This window comes from Chinchilla lanigera, unplaced genomic scaffold (genome assembly GCF_000276665.1).
Source record: "Chinchilla lanigera isolate Chin_1 unplaced genomic scaffold, ChiLan1.0 scaffold00001, whole genome shotgun sequence".
In the NCBI taxonomy this organism is placed as follows: domain Eukaryota; kingdom Metazoa; phylum Chordata; class Mammalia; order Rodentia; family Chinchillidae; genus Chinchilla; species Chinchilla lanigera.
In genome coordinates this window covers 1,081,747-1,102,965 of record NW_004955402.1, presented here as the reverse complement: position 1 = coordinate 1,102,965, position 21,219 = coordinate 1,081,747, and the positions used below count along the sequence as shown (strand labels likewise).

At 61.5% G+C, this 21,219-nt stretch overlaps 1 protein-coding gene across 1 annotated transcript; it reads left to right on the top strand.

Annotated features, from left to right (window-relative positions):
* Positions 1-6,344: 6,344 nt before the first annotated feature.
* Positions 6,345-12,594, top strand: Cidea (cell death-inducing DFFA-like effector a; the record flags this gene model as incomplete). Its single annotated transcript, XM_005373138.2, is given in 4 exon segments — positions 6,345-6,489; positions 7,733-7,879; positions 10,331-10,509; positions 12,295-12,594. Coding segments are annotated over 4 exon segments (625 nt in total), but the record flags the coding sequence as incomplete, so codon positions are not given.
* Positions 12,595-21,219: the final 8,625 nt, after the last annotated feature.

Genomic DNA, 21,219 nt, shown 5'->3' with positions numbered 1-21,219 from the left:
CGACGACCCCGGCGCGCGGGATGGCGGGGACAGAGCAGGCTGGGCCCCTGTCCCAGCGCGGGCCCGCCCCGCTCCTGCCCTCCCGACACCGCGCCGAGGCCACGCCGGGGCTGGCGAGGGGACCCTGACGAGCGGAGGAGGAGCGAACTCTCCGCGCCCCACCGTGAGGTCTCCCCTGCGGTCCGAGGGCTGGCAGGGCGGGAGGCTGGGCGGGACGGGGATCCAGGATCTGGAGCTCGGACCCGGTCGGAAAGGGGCTGTGTAGACGCCCAGGTCAGACCCTCAGCTGCCAGAACGGTGGCCCTCGCCTTGCCCTTGCACGCAGCGCGGGGACACACCCACACGCGCGCGCAACCTCACGGCTCCGGCATGTGGGGAAGGTGAGACACGCTCCGGTGTCCTCACCAACCCGCCTTTGCTTGTTTTGTACAAAGTTTGCTCTTAAGCGTCCAACAGGCTGTGTCACTGCGGTACAGGTGGCAGAGATGTCACAGCAGGGAATCCTAGTATCTACACGGAATGGAACCAAGGGTCACCTCTGGCGCAAGGAGCCGCTGACCTCTGGCATATTTCTTCATTCCACCTGTGACCAGGGCCTCCGCTTTGGCCCAAGCATCCTCTGCTCCTTGCCTGCCTGCTGTTTCCGCAGCTCTCCCGCATTCCCAGCCTGGGGGCACCGCGCCAGGCCCTGGGCTCGTGGGGCTTTTCTTCCTCTCCCAGCTCTGCCCACCCCGGCCCCAAAGTTGTCGCACGGGCTGCACCCACCCCAGGCCCCTCGGGAGTCTGAGGAGAAGGTGGGCTGAGCTCCCCAGTGGAGGACCCCAAGCCCACGCTGGTTCCCTTGGAGCCCAGCCCTGCGGCCATTACCACAGTTCCCCTAAGCCAGTGTGCCAGGCGCGCCTCTGGGTCAAGTGTGATGTGGGAGTGCCCAGCTGATGAAACGCTGGCGAATCACAACATGAGCCACTGATCTCCTGAGACACACAGCTCAGCCCAGCCTAGGAGTCCCCTCTGTTGGAACCGCTGTGGCAGCAGATCTTGGAGAATTTACCTGCTTCCAGCTGAGCTGCTGAAGTTCTTAGGACTCTACCAGGAAGAAAACGGCCTGGCACGGTCCTACAGGAAGGCTGTTCTTCCACACCCTCTAAACCCTGTGGTGGCCGCAGAGCTGCAGGCCAGGCACTAACATCTGCTAATGATGGTCTGGCTGGACTTCTGCCTCCTGAGTGATGCTTACTTTAAACTGCCTGGTGTGGCGTGCTGCAGCTGGCAAACATCTGCATTTTCCCGGGGAGTACTAGCATACACAGTTTAAAAAATTAGATACTTGTAGTTAGGCACGGTGACACACTCTGGGAGGCTGAAGCAGGAAGATCATAAATTTGACTCCAGGTTGAGAAGCTTAGTGACTTAATCAGACTCTGTCTCAAAGTTAAAAAAGATTTAATAAAGGACTAGGGAGCCAGGTGTGGTGATGCAGGCCTATAATCCCAGCACCTGGGAGGCTGAGGCAAAAGGATCGCTGTGGATTCAAGGCCTGCCTAGGCTACATAGGTGAATTCAAGGCCAGCCTGAATGACAGCATAGCAAGAACTTGTCTCACAAAGCAAAAAAAAAGACTAGGGATATAGCTCAGTGTGAGGGCCCTGGATTCCATCCCTAGTAAAAAAAAAAAATAGATGCTGGTGGGGCAGGAGTGTAACTTAGTGCTAGAGCACTTGCCTAGGGTATACAGGATTCCCTGGGTTCCATCCCTAGCACCACAAAACGGTAATAATAAGGTACCTGTAAATAATTAGAAAGCCCAAGCAGCTGTTCCTTTGTCCATCCACAGTAACTGCTGAGGCCTCAGTCCCAGGAAGGCTGCTGGGTCCCAGCAGAGTTCTGGGTGGAGCCTGTCACACAGGGCCGGGTGATTATTGCGTGGGCAAAGCATGCTGTGTCCTTCTGTCCTGTCTGTGATTCCTCATGCAAGCCCTGAGGTTGTTATAAAGCTGACACAACTTGTAGTTCTCCCGGAATAGCTTCTTCTGCCGTGATTTAGAACCTCTTCCCAGGCTGGATGGTACAGTGCGGCTTCACCTGCACAAGACCTGGACTCATTCCCCGCACCACAGAAAGAAAATAGAAGGAAGAAGTAGAAGGCCTTGCGCTCGACGAGGAACAAGGATTTTGTACAGCTGCTGTTTCAGTATGAACTTGACACTGTCCTGCCCGGCACAGTAAGGAGTGGAGTTCTCTAAAAGCAAATCCCCCACCCTCCTGCCTCTCAAACCTAAGTTCCGACTTTAGATTGTTGCTGAGTGCCCGAGGACTTGGAACACAGTGAGTGCTGGTGGCCAGGTATTCGCTCAGCCACTAGCAGGGTGGGTACCAGGCGTGTCTCCACAGTGTGGCCCGTGGCGGGCCCTGCAAGCAGGCTGACTGCGCTCCCACGCCCATCCTCCCCCAGCGCGCGGTGCCTCCTCAGCATTCGTCGTCCTCTTGGCCTGCTCTGTGTCCCCCTCCAGTCCTCGTGACAGTGGGATGCGGCCCCCAGCCGTCGTCCCACTTTGTACTCCTGGGCGTGTGCGGCTTTGTGCTGCTCCGCGCGGTGACGGCAGCGTGCACTTGGCCTCTGCGCCTGCGGGTTCCACGCTCAGACCGCAGGCGGTCGGGAGAACTGTGTCTGTCTGAGCACGCAGGGAGGTTGCTGCTGCTGCTATTCCCTGCAGTTTGTTATTCCCTGCTGTTAGTTCCCTGTGCACACGGCACAGTTGTGCTCCATACCAGATATAGTCCAGGGAGGCACTCAGCAGGACCGCCTAGCTTCTGCCTGACACCACAGGGATGTGGGCGTCCTGGACTGTGGAGCCCGGGGGTCCTGATGGCTGTCCCTGAGCACACTGAGACCCCTGCTTTTGTCACGCACCAAGATCCTGCTCCTGGGCCTGGCCTCCCACAGCGCCCCCAGAATACACCTGGGGTGGCCTGCATCCTGCGGAGAGCGCATCCAAGCGGCGTGCAGCTCCGTCACCTTACCGCCAGCCTGTGGCCGGCCACTGTCAGTCACACAAGCTTCGAGGCCCTGCATTCCTCGGGGACACAGATGTGCCCTGCCTTCCAGGAGACGCTCCCTGGCACACGTTCTGGGAACTCCCTGAAGTGCGGCCTGAGGTGGCCCTGGGCTTCCTCAAGCAACCTGTTTCCTTGTTATTTTTCCTCTTACACATTATCTCCCTTCCTGCTTCAGAGGACCATCTGCAGCCACTTTCCCAGAAATCTGGGCGCGCTGTCCCCACAGGTGGTGGAGCAGCTCAGGCTTCTCTAGTCCTGTTCCTTGTTTCCTGCAGTGCTGGGGCTCGAACCCAGCGCCTTAGCACACGCTAAGAATGAGCTTACCCTGAGCTCGCCCCCTCAGTGCTGCTGTTTAACTTGGCCAAATTTAAATATCTGTGTGTTGGAGGGACCGCAGCTCGCTTTGGGCATCGTTCCCGTGGCCAGGAATATGAACTGTTCTGTCTCCTCGGGCTGGAGGGAGCAGGATGGCGTGGGCCTCTTTCGTTGAGCACCGTGCCTCGGGACAGGGACAGGGACAAGGACAGGACATGGGAGGCGATGGCTCTCCAGGAGCCAGGGCTTGTTTTGCAGGTGAGGCCTCGTGGCGGCTGGACTCTCCCCTCCCCGCCCCGTGTCCTCATCAGGAAAGCGACCTTGTGCGTCACAGGAGATGCACTCTGACTGCGCAGGCGTGTGGGACGCTCGAGTCGGTCTTTCCCTGCAGCGACTCTGCCAGCTGAGCTTCCTGCCCTGTTAGGCTGGAGACAAAGCCAGGGTTCTGTGGGCAGCATCACGCGCCCAGGGCCTGGCATCCTCTGCCCCTGGTCTCCAGGGACGGGATGCGTGTGACTGTCCCACGTCCGCTCAGTGGCATGAGAAGGCCTCGTTCATTGCGTTGTGTAACAGGAACCTGGTACAGTGGCACCGGATAAGGGTCAAGGTTCAGAAGCTGATGCCAGGCCTGCTGCCACCCCGGCCCAGCTCTGTGGCCCGGCTTATGTGGTCTCTGGTCAAAGCACCCAGGTCATTGTTTTGTTGTTTTGTTTTGTTTTTGTTTTTGTTTTTGGTTTTGGTTTTGGTTTTGGTTTTTCTCCGGTACCGGGAACTGAACTCACGACCTTGCACTTGCCAGGCAGGCGCTTTGCCGCTGAGCTAAATCCCCAGCCCCTTGTTTTTGGTATTTTTGAGACAGGGTCTCACTATGCAGTTCAGTCTGGCCTTGAGCTCACTTTGTAGCCCAGGCTGGCCTCGAACTCGCAACGATCCTCCTGCCTCAGCCTCCCGAGTGCTGGGATTACAGGCGTGAGCCACCACACCCGGCCTAGCACCCAGGTCATTGTGATGGCTGGTGCAGGCTGGGGCCCGGCCCGGCACATCCCCCTTGGCACTGCTCCCTGGGACGAGCTGAGTGGTGACTTTGTGCACATTCAGGGAGAGGACCTGAGGGCGGGCTCAGGACGCTCAGCCGCAGAGCAGCTGAGTTGCCAACGTGGAAGCCAAATTAACAGAACAGAGCAAAAGCCCTGGCTCCGGACAGAGGTGGTGTCAGGCCACTCTGCCCCCCGCTGCCCAGGTGACCTCGGCTTCTAGCCTGTGGAGTGGGCAGCACTGTCCTTCCTGGGTGGGTGATGGTTAAGGAGCCCCCCACACTGGGCCACTGCAGGGCCAGGGTGCGTGTGTGCAGCCTGGAGCGACACTGCCGCAGAGACTAACCCCTAAATTCTCGCCAGTGTTCAAAGTCTGAGCCCAGACCGCGCTTTGCTGGCCAGGCCGGGGGCCGGCCCTCCCTGTCATGGAGACCTTGTGGGGCGCACAGAGCCGCCACATTCACACCGTATTCCCCCTGGGTGAGGCTTGCCACAGCCAGCAAAGACGCCTGTGTCAGGGCTGCTCCGGCCCTGCTGGGCAGGGAGCGTGGACGGGCGAGAGCTCCGTGTGCGGGGGTCAGGGGGCAGGCGGGTGGTCACACCGGGCTGCCTGAGGACGACACCCTGCAGGTGTGAGCTGGACACTGTCCCGGTCGGGAGGCAGCGCCGCGCACGGCCTTCGCCTCACTCGTCTGTATCTCACCAGGGCCGTCCCCACACCCCCGCCGTCAGCCGGGGCGGCAGGGCCAGCGTCCTGGCGTGGACACTGGTCTCGGAGCGCAGCTGTGGGCGTGGGCTGGCGCTGGCCCCAGCTGTGCTCTGTGCGCGTCGTTTGCAGTCAGGTCTTTGTGAGCTTCTCATCCGCTGTTTCCCCTTTACTTCCCATTTGACCGCTTTCTCATAGTTGCTAGATAACTAAAATTTAGTGACCAAGGGCTGGCGTTTTCCTCAGAAAATTGCCTTCTTTTGGTTTTATGGTACAGCGTTCTCTCTCTGTCTCTCTCTGTCTCTCTCTGTCTCTCTCTCTCTCTCTGTCTCTCTCTCTCTCTGTCTCTCTCTCTGTCTCTCTCTCTCTCTCTCTGTTTTACACAGGGTCTCATAAGTTGCCCAGGCTGGGTTGGAACTCGTGATCCTCCTGCCTCAGCCTCCTACAGTGCTAGAATTACAGGCACATGCCACCACACCCAGCTAGTTTCCTTTTCACACATTGTGCTTTTAGTGGGGAGTGTTTGAGCTCTTTGCTGATACAGATCTGCTTTAGCAGGTGTCTGTGCCTTATTCTTGGCTTGGAAAAAAGGGAGTTAAGACTTTAATGGGCCTGTCTTCATAAAAGACATGAGGGACTCGATATATGAACAATTCTAATTCCTAAGATTACCCACTTATTTAGATACATAACAAGGACCCTGCCTGCGTGTTATTTTAGGGTGATTCTAGCCTAGTGACAAAGTCACGGTCAATTCTCTCGAAAGTGTGGAACTCGCCCCAAGCACGACGGCGCGGGGCCTGCTTCCCTCTCGCTGTCCCCACCAGCAGTGGTGCTGTCAGGCCTGGCTTCTCCCGTTCACTCCAGACCTCGGTGTGTGCGCGGTGCCCAGCACCCCGCTGTTACGGTCACTCCTGGCCTGGTCTCCCTGGGTTGTGGCTGCAGGTGTGCACACCTGCATGCAGGCCGAACTCAGGATGTTTCCGCAAGGACCTCAAACGTCCTAGCAAAGCAGGAACAAGGACCCTGTGCCCCCCGTTCCAGGTGCTCCATGTCTGTCCCTCGGAGATTCGTGCCCGTGTCATTTCTGGTTAGTCCCATGCATGCCGGTCTTCCTCTCAGATGTAAATATTAAAACTGCGTCACTGTTGTGCATTTCACTCCTCTGCCTGAAGACTCTTGTTTTAAAATAACATTGGAGTTCCCGTTTCTGTGCTCTCACCTGTGTCCAGGCCCCTGACTTTCGTGGGCGCCCAGACCAGGAAGGTCCTGCTCACGCCGCTCATGCAGCCCCCACGCCCCTTCCGCGTCTCCAACTCCGACCGCAGCAGCCGCCGCGGGGTGATGGCCAGCAGCCTGCAGGAGCTCCTCACCAAGGTACTGCGGCCCGCGCTGACGGCAAGGGGACAGAGCCAGCCTGCATCTCCCTGGGCCTCCAGGGCCCAGCGGAGACATTTCTCACAGCTAACAGGGTCTAAGTCAGCTGAGGAAACACACTGAATCTTTGTGCCCCAAAAGACAGGGTCACGAGACGGGGAGCCGGCCATCGGCTGATGGTGCCACCGTGTTTCTTTGACAAGGACAACATAGGGACCTGAGACGTCTGCTTTTGGTTATGTCAAGGGGTGATCCCAGTATACACTGAATGGTCACATTTTAAAAATGTGACCCAGGCGTATAGCTCAGTGGCACAGAGCCTGCCTGGCAAGCACGAGTTTATGAGCTCCATTCCCGGTCCTAAATAATTAAATTTTTAAAATGCGTTACAGTAAAAAACTGCCGGGAACCTCCCTCAAGACCCTCTCCCTCTCCTCAAACACACCCATCCCATCGTCCCGCCACTTTCTGCGGCAGCTCTGGAGACCGTGTCCTTACGCGGTATGACCGAAAGCACGGTGAATGCTGCTGCTGAGCACCACCCAACAGAAAGGCAGCTTGTAAAAGCATCACGGTGTGTCCTCAGCCACCTTATCCACGGATCCGGCACCGTGCAGCTTCTGGCTCTTCCCCAAGGTCAGCATGACCATGAGAGGGAAGTGTTTTGAATCGATTCAGGACATCGAGGCAGCCAGGACAGCACAGCTAAAGACACTCAGGAAAGAGGACTCCAGAGCTGCTGCAGAAAGCGGCAGGGACACTGAGACGAGTGTGCTCACAGTGAGGGGAGGATTTCAAGGGGGCTAATGCCAATGGATCTGTTACTGTAACAACCTTTTTAAAAATGTTTAAATATTTATCCCATTTCCTGTCATACCTCCTGAAGACCAGGATAGAACATTTATTAAACTAAAACCGTGGAGGCCACCAAACAGGCCACCCAGACTCCCCAAAAGACAGGACTCGTGGCCGTGGAGGGAGCAGCACCCTTCGCGCAGGGCTGCCCGTGCGTTTGTGCGCATGAGCAGGTGGCTGCAGAAACCCTAACGACACGTCACCCTTCTCACAGCTCTCAGGAAGATGGGTCCGTTAAACCCCTAAATCGCTTTCTGAGAAAAGATGCAGACTGTGAACTTCTGTGCCCTTTTACCCAGCCTGGCCCACGAGTGCTGTGACCTGGTGCACGCCAGCAGGGGCCCCCGGGGAGCCCCTCTTCATGTGCTTCCCTGCTCACTGCCCCCAGGCCCTGGATGCGCTGGTCATCACGGCAGGGCTGGTTACACTGGTGCTGGAGGAGGACGGCACCGTGGTGGACACGGAGGAATTCTTCCAGACGCTGGGCGACAATACACACTTCATGGTCCTGGAAGACGGGCAGAAGTGGACGACGGTGAGTGACGGCCACGTGCTCACCAGCGCAGGACGGGGGGACGCTGGGCCCACGAGAGGCTGACCTGGCCCTGGCCCGTGGCTCTGCGCCCTCCCTGTCCCTGGCCAGGCCCTCACTTGGCTGTCCCTAGGCAGCGTGGTGTCCCTAGACAAGGCAGCCTGGGGCACAGGTGATGGCTGGGCAGCAGCAGACCTGACCAGTGATCACGCACTGTCCTCGTCCTCAGCCAGGGTGGGTTGGCCGGGCACGGCCAGGTGGGCTGTGCACCTGTCTGTGAGTGCCCACCCCGGAGTATCAGCTCCTGAAGAGAAAGGTGCCTGGGCCCACATCTTAGGGTCCAGGTCCAGGTCCAGGTCCTGGTCTGGCTCCAGCATCCTCAGACCCTGTCAGGGGTCCCAGCACCACCTCAGACCCAGGACTGAGCCTGCGAGCTCCAAGAAACACTCTGGAGCCTGACACAGCAGTGCGGGTAGAGCTTCAGGAAGTGGGGAAGAATGCAGCCTGGAGAAACCATAGGTCACATAGCTCAAAACCTCCCCACCAAAAAACACCTAGAAAAGCAAAGCAGAATATTAAAGCATCTTCTTACACCTTCACGACCTTCCCTGAAGGAAGATGACCCTGGCAGAGCAGCGCACACCTGCAGTCCTAGCTACTGAGGAGGCTGAGGCAGGAGGATCACTCAAGCCCTGTAGATCCTGTCTGAACAAGAAAGACAGACAGACAGACAGGGTGGCCACATTTCTGAAAGCAGAGAGCAAAGGAGCCTGGTGGTGGCAGCTCCTGGGGGGTCCTCTCACCCATGGACCCCAGTGGCCCATGACGAGGTCGCCCTGTAACGCTGGGTGACAGGTGGCTCTCTGAGGCAGGGGCTGCAGACCCTCTCCTGAGGGGTGGACACCTGCCCTCCCGGGGCTGAGGACCGTGTGTTCCCAGGGACAGCAGCCATCCCCCGGGCATCGTGTCCTGGGACCTGTGGACGCTGGCTCCCTGGCACAGGCACTAGCAAGGGACCGGGTGGGGGCGCCAGCTACCCAGGCCAGCCAGTGTCGTCTGAGCCCTGCCAGACTGGCTGCAGAGGAGAGGACCAGGGGCCCAATGCCCCTCACAGCCCCCAGGTGTAGATGCAGATGGCTCCAAGCCATTCTGCCCTGGCAGCTTGTCACGGCGGCAAGAGGACAGTGGCACTGTGGGAGGGTTTGTGCTGTCAACAAGACACTTGGTGACAGGGCAGGGTGACAGGAGCTGGGGCTGGGGCTTGCTGGGGTCCGAGGCAGGGACGGCGGAGCTCGGGGGGCAGCGCCCTCCACAGGCAGCCGGGGTCCCCTCTGGGCTCAGACTCCAGCCTCTCTCGGCGTGGGCCGGGCGCCTGGCTGCAGACCCACGCCCGGCCACCGGGTGTCACCCTTGCCAGGTCGCAGCGCAAGCCGGGGTGAAGACCCACTGTGACTCCCAAGCTGTGGGTGCCTCTGCAGGCCCAAGGGCGGGGTGTCCGCGGCGGCGCTGGCCCTCAGAGGTCTGGAGTTGGTGTAAGAGCTGCGGCGGCAGGCGAGGGAGGGAGGGAGGCCCTTCTGCCTGACCGTGTCCTCCCGTGCGCTGACTGCCTGGCTGGGGGCAGCAGGTCCCGGCAGCATCAGCTCATGCCCTGCGTGGGGAGAGGTGTGGGGTGCGTGCGGAGGCTCGCGGCCCCTCGGGGGACTCCGTGTCACCCTCGGACGCTGTCCCCACTGAGCCGGCTCTGAGCGCAGTGGCCTCCCAGGCTGGTGGGCGGCCCTTTGTCCTCCCCTCTTAGAGCTGTGGCCGGCACTGCTGCAGGGCGGCCTAGACAGAGGAGCGGCGTTCCCGGCTGCTATGCCGCAGCCTCTGGGCTACAGGAATCGGGGGGCACCCAGACGGACCATGCTGCCCTCCCCTGAGGGCCATGTGCCGCTTGTGAAATGGAAGCAGTGCTGGACAGACTGTGTGACAGTCACTGGGGAGGCTGTGCTGGTCACCGTGTCCAGGTGGCCTGGCGGACCCTGGGAGCTGGCCTCGGCACCTGAGGCAGGAGCACCTCCAGGCACCGCACAGCAGGGCTCCGGTCCAGGCCCATCTCTACTCCCAGCACTCTGGGCGGCTGAGGCAGGAGGATCGCAATTGGGAGCCCAGCTGGGGCAACTGAATGACTTAGTGAGATCCTGTCTCAAAAATGGGGTTGGATATGGCTCAGGCACAGAACCTGGGTTCAGTCCCCACTACCAAAACGCAAAAACAAAATCCAGGCCAAAGCTAGCTCTGGCACAGGTGGGCCGACCCTGGGTTCCAGGTTGGACGCGGCCACAGGGAGTGCGCGGTCTGCTGAAAACTTGGCTTGGGTCACCACCACGTGCCGGGGAGGCTGGTGCCCACCCCACTCACAGCATGTAGCCAGCACCCACATGGGGGCTGCTCCTGACACCCGCTGTCACTCAGGCCAGCAGGTACGCGCCAGCCCGGCAGCCGCAGCGGTCAGGCATCGCCAGAGTCACCCTGGACCTGTACAGGCTGCACCCCAAGGACTTCCTGGGCTGCCTCAACGTCAAGGCCACCCTGTACGAGATGTACTCGGTGTCCTACGACATCCGCTGCACGAGCGTCAAGGCCATGCTGAGGTAACTGCGGAGGCCACAGCAGGGTCTGCAAGCCCGGTGGACGGGTGGCCATCCCACCCTCTGTGCCCCGCCCCACTGTCCCTGCCGGGCGCCCCAGGACCCACACGGTCCCAGCGAGTTCAGTCTCCAGACACAGCAGAGGCAGAACCATTCGGTACCAGCGGAGTCCCAGCTGGGTAACAGCGGGAAGGAAGGAGGCCACGTCACCACCCTGGCAGGCCGCAGGCCGCAGGCACATCACGATCAGTCAGTCACAGGTCCGGGCGTGTGCAGTTGCCTGGGCTGACCCCCTGCTGCAACACACAGACCTGGGCTCCAAGCCCTGTGGCTGGGCATGGTGACCGGGCTGTCTGGGTGGGGCCACACCCGCCCCGTGTGCTCTGCTGTCACCGCCCCGGTGACAGTGACCACGCAGCATGGCTCCTCCCTCCTCCTCAATGCGGGGAACCTCGGCATCCCACGCTGGGCAGAAGCTTAGGAAGCCAGTGCCCATGGCGCCTGGGTCCTGCATGGTCAGGGTCCACATTGCCAGATGCGCGAGGGACATAGCCCACAGGAGGACAGGCTCCTTGTGGCCGCAGCATTCCAAGTTCCAGTCCGTGGCCAGGTGGCCCCACCATGGCACCTGTGGCAGACAGCACAGCATGACAGGGCAAGTGCCCAGGACACAAGAGCAGGGCCAAGGGCCCTGCCCCCTCGAGGTAGCCCATGGGGCCCCTTGGCAGCAGCACCACAAGCTGGGAACCTTCGGGGCCGCGGAGCTGACACGGTGGCCTGTGCGTGACTTGGGGTCCTAAGGACCCTGTCCTTCTGCTCCTGCCACAGCCGGGGCACGAGGAGCCGGCGTCGTCCTTACGTGGCGAGGGCGGTGCGGGGCTTCGGAGCCTCCGTGGACAGCAGAGCTCCAAGCCCTGTGGCTGGGAGAGGCCACTGCCCGAAGCCACAGGTCGTGCCGGGGCCAAGTCCCTTGTCCCTGTGTCCCTGTGAGGGCAGCACAGGGGACAGAGGCCCTGGGGTGGCACCTGCTCCCCGCGCAAGGCCAGCTGCGCCCGGGGCTGCTCCTGACCGGCAGGGGATCATGGGCTGCCTCACTGTTGTTGCGCTGGGGCCCTGACACCCAGACAGCGCTGGCTCAGTTTATTTCTTTTTAAGTACAGGGATCAGGCCAGGGCCTCACGCGGAACAGGCAGAGGCTGCACCGCTGAGCTTTCCCCCGGCCCTCTTCAAATTTTATTTTCAGACAGATCTTGCTAAATTGCCCCAGCTGTGCTCAGACTTGCAGTCCTCCTGCTTCCGCCTCTCCAGGGCCTGAAACCAGGCGTGGGCCCCTGTGCCCGGCTGCTTTAACGTAAAGCAAGGCAGGGGACCCAGGGGCTTAGAAGCTGTGAAGAAGGTGGCCTCCCGGGAATCCCACATCAGGAAACCCCCGAGGCGCAGCCAGCCCTGCTGTGGGGGGGGGGCGGTCCATCCTGGGGCGCAGCCCCCGCCTCCCCCGCCTTTCCACACTGCACTGGGCTTGTGGGGAACAGGAGCACTGCAGACAAGGGTTTTGCTTTCCAGTCTGCACAGCACAGGCTCGGCGGGACGCAGCGGCCAGGCGGGGCGGCGCCTGCCTTCCTGAGCCTCATGCAGCCCCAGCAGGGGTGTGGCGGGGTTTTCCCCAGGCTGCCGCTCTGCTCTGTTCCTGGACCGTGGCCCCGGGTGGGGGCCGCCCCTCGGCCTGCCAGGCCCCCAGGCAGGGGCACCGTGCCCACCTCGCCGGCCTGACGCGCATGTCCACTGCAGGAGCCTGCTGCGCCTGCTGTCCTACGCTGCCCAGGTGACCGGCCAGTTCCTCCTCTACTCCAGCTCCTACATGCTGCGCGTGCTGGACGACACGGGGGAGCCAGCGGCCCCCACGTCGCAGGCTTGGGGCTGGTTCCGGTTCACGCACAGATAGGGGCGCCGCGCCTCCGGGCAGCCCTGTCCCCCGCTGCAGCTGCCGCGGCCCTGCTGGGACAGGCGGGCCTGGTGGGAGGCTGAGGCCCGGTCCCGGGTTGGCACCACCCTCTGCCTGCCGGCTCAATAAAGCGCCCGAGGACCCTCTGCGCCTGTGACGCTCCCGTGCTCCCGTGCCACGGGGGGGGGGGGGGGGGGGGCAGGGGGAGCGCCCCGAGAAGCCGAGGCGGAGACGCCCGCTGCCAGCGTCGGTGCGCCGGGTCCCGCGTTCCAGGGTCTCCCTCTCTGTGGCGTTCGCTCGCTTGCTTCTGTGGCTCTGGGGACTGAACCCAGGACGCTCGCCCTGGGCTGCGTCCTCGGCCCTTTCCTTATTTTTTATTTTTTCAGTCCACATTTGCAGCACGTCACGGCCCCTCGCGGGAGCTGGTGCACGGACGCACGCATCTCAGTTCCTGCGTCCGCCCCTCGCCCCCTCCCACCGGAAAGATCTCCCTGAAGCTGCATGAACTCAAGCTGTGTGTGGTTTATCCCGTTAGCGTCACGGCCTCGGGCGCATCCATTTCCCTTGCAACACTCAAGTCCACCCGTCTCCAAGGCACCGCTGGGCCCCACGGTGTAAACCCACACTGTCTTTACCCATTCGGCTGTGGGTGGACGTGTGGGCTGCTTCCAAGGCTCAGGAATTAGGCTGCCGTACATATAAGTTAGATTTATTTGAGACAGGGGCTAAGTTATGAAGTTGCCCAAGCTGAGCTTGACTTTGTGATCCTCTTGCCTCAGCCTCCCCACGCCTGGGACTGCAGGTATGCACCACCACTCCCAGCGTAAAGGTGGGCTTTTAAAGAGCTCACACAGGCCCTGAAACTTAAGGGCCTGCGCTTGGCATCCTTGGAGCGTGACCTTTGCCCTTGCCACTTGATGCCTGGATGGGACGCTGGGCACCATCACTGGCAGGAGCGTGGGGCATGGAAGACCTGCCTGTCCGTCCCCCCCCAGTGGACATAGGGTCACCCCAGCATGGACCTGGGTGCTGCTTCCAGAGTAGAGGGAGCAGACTCTGAGGACAGTGCTCCTGTTTAGGTTCCTCATCTCCCAGCCGTGCCAGGTCCCACATGTGTGTAATCCCAGCACTTTGGGAGGCTGAGGCAGGACGATCACAAGTTCCTTACACTTTGGCCGCAGCTCAAGCCCCTGGGCGTGAGGCATCGTGGCTGCCCCTGTGCTGTCCCGTCCAGCCCTGCCAGAGCTCACTGACACCCTCCCACCCTGGCTTGGACTCCAGCACGCGCTGGAAGACCAGCCACTCCCTACCCGCTGGGCTCAGGCTGCACCCTCCCCTCCAAGGGGAGTCTGGCCTTCGGGAAGGGCTGTCACTTCCAAAAAAGGAATTTTCCCTGCAGTGCCTGCAGGAGGGAGGGCAAAGGGGCCACTCGGGAGATGGCGGGCCCTGGACAAGTCAGGAACAGCAGTAGGAGCCTGGCTGCCTGGCAGTGACACCCTGCTGCTGGGGACCAGCTGTTACGGCAGAATTTGGGTTGTATTCCACAAGAAACCAAAAAGACTCTATTCAGAACAAGCGGAGCTTTAATCTGAGGCTAGCCACCCTTCCTCCCACTTGCCAGTCAGGGAAGTGGGCAAGGAGCCTACTTTTGTTCCCAGCTTATACACATTTTTGGTTTCCATGGTAACACATTGGAATGTTGTAGCTCTGGCCACACGTTGTTTTCCTTGTGCCACGTGACCGGGTCAGGCCCTGGTCATGAGCCCAGCCACACGATACATACTTTCTGCACTCTGTTCTGTATGTCCCCCTATGATAACCACACATCTCCTTTATGGTTACAGTGTTTATCTAGGGCCAGGGAAGGGATGGAACAGCCCAGGCAGGGCCATAGGTGGTTATCTGGGCCCGGGTGCGCTCTGTCTTTGGAGAAGCATTCCGGGCCAAAGTCAGGACTGCAGAGTTAGCTCTTTACAGCCCCTCTGGGATGCTTCTCGAGACATACTTTGAGGCTTGCATTAAGACTAGAATTCTTCCACCTTAAAATGATACGCTGAGTCGCTGTCCCCTACACAGCCTCTGGTGGGGTGGGCACCAGCTCTCCAGCTGCGACACCTGCTCCGTGCTGATCTCAGTTCCGCTGCCCACAGCCAGCTAGCGGCCCAGACGCCTAGGGTGCCTAGGGTGCCGCTCAGGGCCTGCATCCCCACACAGGCCGCGGGTCCTATGTGTCCTCAGGGACCAGAGCACCCACACGCTTCTCTAGACTCACAGTGCAGGGAAAGACGTGGTGCCCCGCCCTGCCGCTGCTCTGGGGACACGGGTGCTGGTCCCCGTGCCCCTCCCCGCCCCCGTCCAGACACCCCGGGGGAATGTCGCCGTGCTGAGTACAGGGTCCTGGTGCCCCATACAGGTGTGGTGAGGTCTCGGGGGCCTCCAGAAGCTGGGACCGCATGTCCCGAGCCAGACTGCAGCTCATGCAGCCGGTGCCGGACCCTTGTCTCTGCCTTTTTCGAATCCCATTCTCCATCTATGGCCTAGGCCTCAGCTCTTCCTCCTCCTGGGAGAAGCAGGCCTTCTGGCTGGGGCTGGGCCAGGGTCCCCGGCCAGCTGGCCCTGGGCGGCCGGGATGAAGGGGCCTGCGCTGACCCCTTGATGCCCTCCAAGCGGCTTGTGCAGAAAAAACCTGGGCCATGCCCCTGCTCCCCACCTCTGCTGCCACCTTTGCTCTCAGGAGCACCGGATGAGCCCCGCACCAGGACAGTGCGCAGGCCGCCTCCACTCTGAGCCCCAGGCCTGGGCGAGGCCCCGAGTTGGGGAGCAGTGGAGCTGCCCCCCGATCTGCCCCACTGAGAGTTGCTCTGCACTCCGGCTCACTGTATGCCCAGCAGCCCCCCCAGACGCCCACCAGCTGTGCCCCTCACATGGGGTCTCACAGACCTGCCAAGGCCAGGTCCTCGCTGGCCAGGTCAGAGGGGGACGTCCTGGTGCTGCATGGCCGGGCCAGGCACAGTGACCCTGTGACCTGTGACCTGAGAAGGAGGACACACGTGGGCCGCCGTGCAGACAAGTCCCCTGGGTGACGGCCACACTGGTGCAGCTTGAGGCCTCGCGGGCTCTCTCGTTCCTGGCAGGGGCAGCTGGTGGCCTCCCCAGCGGCCTAGCATGGCCCAGGCCAGAGCCAGCATGGTGAGCAGCTGGGCCCTCCCGGGTGGCCGGGACACCACTCGGCCCACTCTGCCGTAGGCCCGTGACCCCGCGAGGACCAGGCCGAGCTGACCGCCTTCCGGACCGCCCGGCCTCCGCCCTGTGTGCTTGTGCTGTCCCCGAGGCAAGGGCACGTGCGGGCAGGGTCCCCGTGTACAGCGCAGAGCTGAGCCCCGGTGCACGAGCTGCACCATCGCCAGAGCCCATCTCGAGGCGGCGTCCGGCCTCCAGGCCCAGAGTCGGATCCGGTTCCCAGCAGTGTTGAGCTGGGACCCACAGAGCCACGAGAGAGACCATCACTGTACACGTCCTCCAGTGAGGTGGACGGGCTCACAGAGCGGTTCGATCGCCGTACTCCGCTCAGCACTTGAAGAGCAGTCTTGGAACGTTTGGCTAGGGTTGTTTTTTTTTTTTTTTCCTTGTCCTTTTTGAGACAGGGTCTCGCTATGCAGTTCAGGCTGGCCTTGAGCTCACTTTTAGCCCAGGCTGGTCTCCAATTTGCAACACTCCTCCTGCCTCAGCCTCCTGAGTGCTGGGATTACAGGCATGCACCACTATGCCTGGCCTAGCTAGGGATTTCAAAAAGCCAAAAAATGGAAGTCCCCCTGGGTCTGCTGGGCATGGATTTTCCTCAAGAACCAGGCTCTGCCCGCTCAGGAGCCACTCTGCTATCTTGCTGGCTGTGTGACCCTGGGGTTTAGAACATCCAAGAGACCTGTTCCTCGTCTGTGAAGCAGAAATGATGTGACTTCCACAGCTTCACAAGGGTGAAATGAGGGCAGAGGTGTAAAATAGGACGGAGATATTTCTGCGGTGTCGACCTTGGGCCCAGGGCCGCAAGCACACTGACAGCGCTCTGACGCTGAGCTGCGTCATCGGCCGAGGACGTTAACACAAACAAACAGCTTAGGATCTATTCAGGAACAGTGTGTGGACACAACTGTGGAAAATGACAAAACCAGAGACAATAGCAGCCAGGCATGGTGGCGCATGCTTGTAATCTCAGCATTCAGGAGGCTGAGGCAGGAGAACCACCAAGAGCTCAAGGCTGGCCTGAACTACACAGCGAGACTCTGCCTCAAAAAAGCAAAAAACAGACAATAGCAAAATAAAGCAGGTCACAGCCTGAGAGGACGGGACCCGATGGGGGGTGGCTCCCTCCTGCCGTGCACGCCAGCTCAGCCTGGCCCTGAGGTGCTGGGCAGGGCATCTGCCTGCCTGGGCCAGGCTGTCTGGCCCCAGGCACCTTCTCCTGGCCCTGGGCATCCCCTGGCCTGATGCCTGTGCCGCGCCTGTGTCCTCCCATGGTCCCATACCACAGCACGGGCAGCTGCCAGCCACGCCCCGTCACCGGCAGCACCGCAGACCGAGTGGCGGCTGGAGCAGCCCCGGTGGGGACTCAGGCCGCCCAGGACCGCTCAGCGCAGCGGCCTCCCCAGAGCCAGCATCCACTGCCTGGCCAGCCCTCTGGAACGGGAGCCGCTCTGCGCCGTGGAGCACCCGCTGCTCTCCCGGGCACAGGCGGCTGCTCTGGGGTGACCGGCTGCTCCACGGCGTCCACACAGCACCCGTGAGAGAGCGAGATGCCCACATTGGCGACTACTGAGTGCAGACGGGGCAGACCGAGGGGCGGGACGCAGACCCGTGCCAGGACCCGTCGGGCACCAGCGCCCTCTGCACCCACCAGGCCTCAAGCTCTAGGAAGAGCCGGGAGGGTGGTCCCCCTCCGCAGGCCCGAGAGCCGGGAAGGGACGGGGCCACCAGGGGCAGCGCCCACCCTCACTTCACACAGAGAGCCCGTGAGCTCTGCGGGGTCAGCCACTGCTCAGACCAGTTCTTCAAGTCGCTGTATGAACTATAGTCCCAGAGGGGAGGCTGAAGCGGGACTGTTGGCTCCCAGAAGCTCAAGGCCAGACTGCAACTCAGGGGACCCTGTCTCCAAGAGAAACAAAAACCTTCTTTAGCATTTTAAATGCATTCTAAATTACAAAACACTTCCATGGCTTGAAAATGATTGTATTTGATTTTCACAATAGTTTGGCAGAGAGAGGCATTACTGTTGTCCCCGGGGCCTGGAGCCCAGCAGCACCTGCCAGGCCACACCAGGGCTGGAGGGCTCCCGCTCCCGCTGCCCTGGGGCTGTTGTTCTTATTACACAGGGAGCCTGTGCAGTTCCCACAGGAGGAGAAGCAAACTGCGGAGAAATTCACCGCCATGCCTTCTAAAGGTCCCTTGTATTTTCCCACTGTCCCTGGGAAAGGGCAGATGAAGACCTTTCCCATGAGCCTGCCACAAACACACCCTTTCTTTTTCCCCTCTCTTTTTGGGAAGCAGTCACGTCGTCAAGATCTGGCCCGCACAAGCAGGCGGAGGGTGGCACACCAGGCTTCCCGCTCCTGTCTGTGTGAAATCCTCCCCACTGGGGACCCAGCCTGGCCTCGGGGCCAGCCCCAAAGTGGATGAGGACAGGAACGCGGCCCCACACACCGCTCTGCTGGGGACCAGCCCTCCCTCCTCACCTTCCTGGCCGCTGCCGGAGCGGGGCGGGGTCCCCAGCTGTCCCAGCCCCGCCTGCTTAGCATTCCTGCCACCCACCCGGCCTACTGTAGGGGCAGATGATCACATAAAAATAGCCGGGCACCTGTGGGGCCCTCCTCCAGCTGCTCTTCAGGGTGCGGCCCGGGAGCAGGGCCAGGAAGCATCCTGGAGGCCTGTGGCGGGGCCGCAGCTGCTCAGCATCGGCTGCCAGGCCCGCTGGGGCAGACCCGGCCCGCAGGACCCCCGCCTGGAGTGGGCCCTGGGCCACGCGCTGTCCTGTCCATGCAGTCCTGCGGGAGTCCACTGCAGCTTGGCCGGCACCGTGCAGCCTGAGCTCACACGCTTCTTGCCTGAGGAGCTGCATTCGGGGCAGAGCTCACATCTCACACACCCGAGCCCGGGGCTCATCCCCAGCACCAAAGCCAAGGAAGCCAAGCCCAGAGGACCTGGGTCCACGGTGGCTCAGGACTGGTGGCTGGGCCCCCTCAGACTCAGTTTCTCTGTCTGAAGAATGCAAGTGACACCTGCCCAGGACAGGACACTCTGCAGATGTGATGGACACTGCACCATGTGGTCTGGTCTCCCGGTTCCCTGTGGGCCTCGGAGCTCGTCCTTGTCACAGTGCAGTGTAGGGGGAAGGTGAGGAGTGTAGGGTATGGGGCCGGCTGAGGGCGGGGTGGGTGGCCTCGGCTTCTGGAGGCAGCTGAGGCGCAGGAGGGGCAGGCGCCCGGTGTGGCTGAGCCAGGCACCGCAGAGAATGGCGTTCCCAATGGGAGAAGACCAGGCTTCCCACCTCCTGTGCAGCACGGTATGTGCCCTGGCCGCCTCCCAGCGTCACCTCCTGGCAGGGCTGCTTCCTTGCAGGTCCTAGGCAGCCAGAGCCCCCACAGCGTGGCGGCAGAGCTGGGGACCTGTCCAGGGGGAAGGTGAGGCGGCCCTGACCAGCCACCCGCCCTAGGAACGCAGGGACCCACTCCACAAAGCCAGGCACAAGCGCAGTCCTCGCAGTGAAGTGACTGCTGAGAATCGGGACGGCTCTGAAAGTTTGGTGCTAGCAGGCAGGGTGCAGCTCGGGGCAGGGCGTCTGCCTAGGCCCATGAGGCCCCCGCTGACCCCAGCAAAATCTCTCACTGACCTCGGAACCTGGTGCAGGAAGTGCAAGCTCAGACTGAGACTCGGGCGTCTGAGGGTGACACTCAGCAGGGGGCAGGGCGGTCACTGAGACACACAGGGTGGGGTGGTGCCCAGTCCTGACCTGGCCGCGGGGCGCAGCGTGGGGAGTCATTTGAACAGGAACCCAGGCCAGGAGGCAAGGATGGTACGGCGAGCACACTTCCACCCTGTGCGTGGCAGGGAGCGGCTGAAAGGACACCAGCCGCCTTGGGCCTCAGCCTGGGGGCCGCAGCCAGACTCCCCTCCCTGGCAGTGGCCCTGTCCCCTGCTGTAGTTGTTGCAGGGCAGGGACAGGTCTGAACAGGCATGGGCTGTGGGCACAGGGGTGCGCTGGGCGGCGCTGGGGGTTCTGGGCAGCAGGTGGAGAACGCCGAACAGGCCGGGCTCCGGTCCTGGGTGTTCCCACGCGTGCACTGAGGACCCAGCCCAGGGCCCAGAGCCTGCACAGTGTGCGCGACCTGTGAGCTGCCTGCCAGCCCTGAATGTGTGCTCTTCATGTAGAGCCAAAGGTACCCTCCATGGCTTTATTTATTTAATGAAAATATTTATGTATTTATTTTGGTGGAAAAGAGCCTAGGCCTTCACACTAAACTACATATTCATCCTTTCATTCATTCATTTTTGACACAGGATCTTGCTAAGTTGCCCAGGCTGGGCTTGAATTTACAACCCTCCTGCCTCAGCCTCCCAGCAGGTGTGCACCACCATGCACACGCGCCCTTGCCCTTCTGTAAGCCTGAGTTGTAACCAGCACATCTAGATGTGTGCCACGACGGATTCCCTGGGTGTGCTCCCGCCCCAGCCCCCTTAGGCCTCGGCAGCAGCCCTTCCGCCCCTGACAGCAGCAGACCTGGGCCCAGCTGACCCTGCCAGAGCCTGTCTGCAGTGCTCACCCTTGCCTCCCCGCAGGGCGGGCGGCAGCTGAGGTCCAGAAAGACGGGGAGGCTGGTAAGTCAGTCTGTGCCCTGGGACCAGGCTGCATGAGGCTGGGCCACACGGACACCCTGGGCCCGGAAGAGGTGATGGAAGTCCTCTGTCTGTCTGTCTGTTTGTCTCTGTCTGGTACATACACACACAAACACAACATCCTGAGTTCATTCCTGGTACAAAAAAAAAATCACAGAGCAAGGCCGCCCCTCCTTGGTCCCTGGCACCCTGGGGGCAGAGACACTGGGGTCTGGTGCAGGTTCTGGTGCAGGTCCATGGTGGCCCTAAGACCACTCTGCCCTTTCCCAGAAGAGCCCAGGGAGTGGAAGAGGAGAGGGCTTGGTTGGAACCCAGCCTGCACTAAAGCGGCCCACCCGCCCCCACAGTCGGGACCTGGGGGCTCTCCCTGCCCAGGCCGGCCACAGCTGAGCTAGGCTGCCCTGCCAGGGCTCAGGGCTGTTCCTGGGCCCCCAGCCCTGGGAAGCTGCCTAGGCCGTCATGGCCCAAGGGGTCCGGGAGTGGTCACGGGTGAAATACGTGTCATGCTCCCTCCAGGAACAGACCCCAGGGAGCTCAGCTCGCTGTGACCCTAACCCTAACTCCGCCGCGGGGGAGAGGAGACTGACAAGTTCAAGCCAGAGCAGCTACTTCAGAGGCTGAGGCAGGAGGATCGCGAGTTCCAGGCAGCCTGGGAGACTCAGGGACCCTGTCCCTTGAAACCACAAACTGCGTGGCGGGCGAGCCCCCGGCCCCGCCCCGTCCAGGATCTGCGGAGCGCAGGGTGCCCGCCTGGGGGTCTGCACAGCCGGCTGAGTTCAAGCCTGGTTCGAACCCGGACGCGGCCGCAGACGGACAGTGGGTGCTGCAGTCCCTGTGACCCGCAGAGAGCCGGGGTGGGTGGGGGCGGGGCCCTGGGACGGGACAGG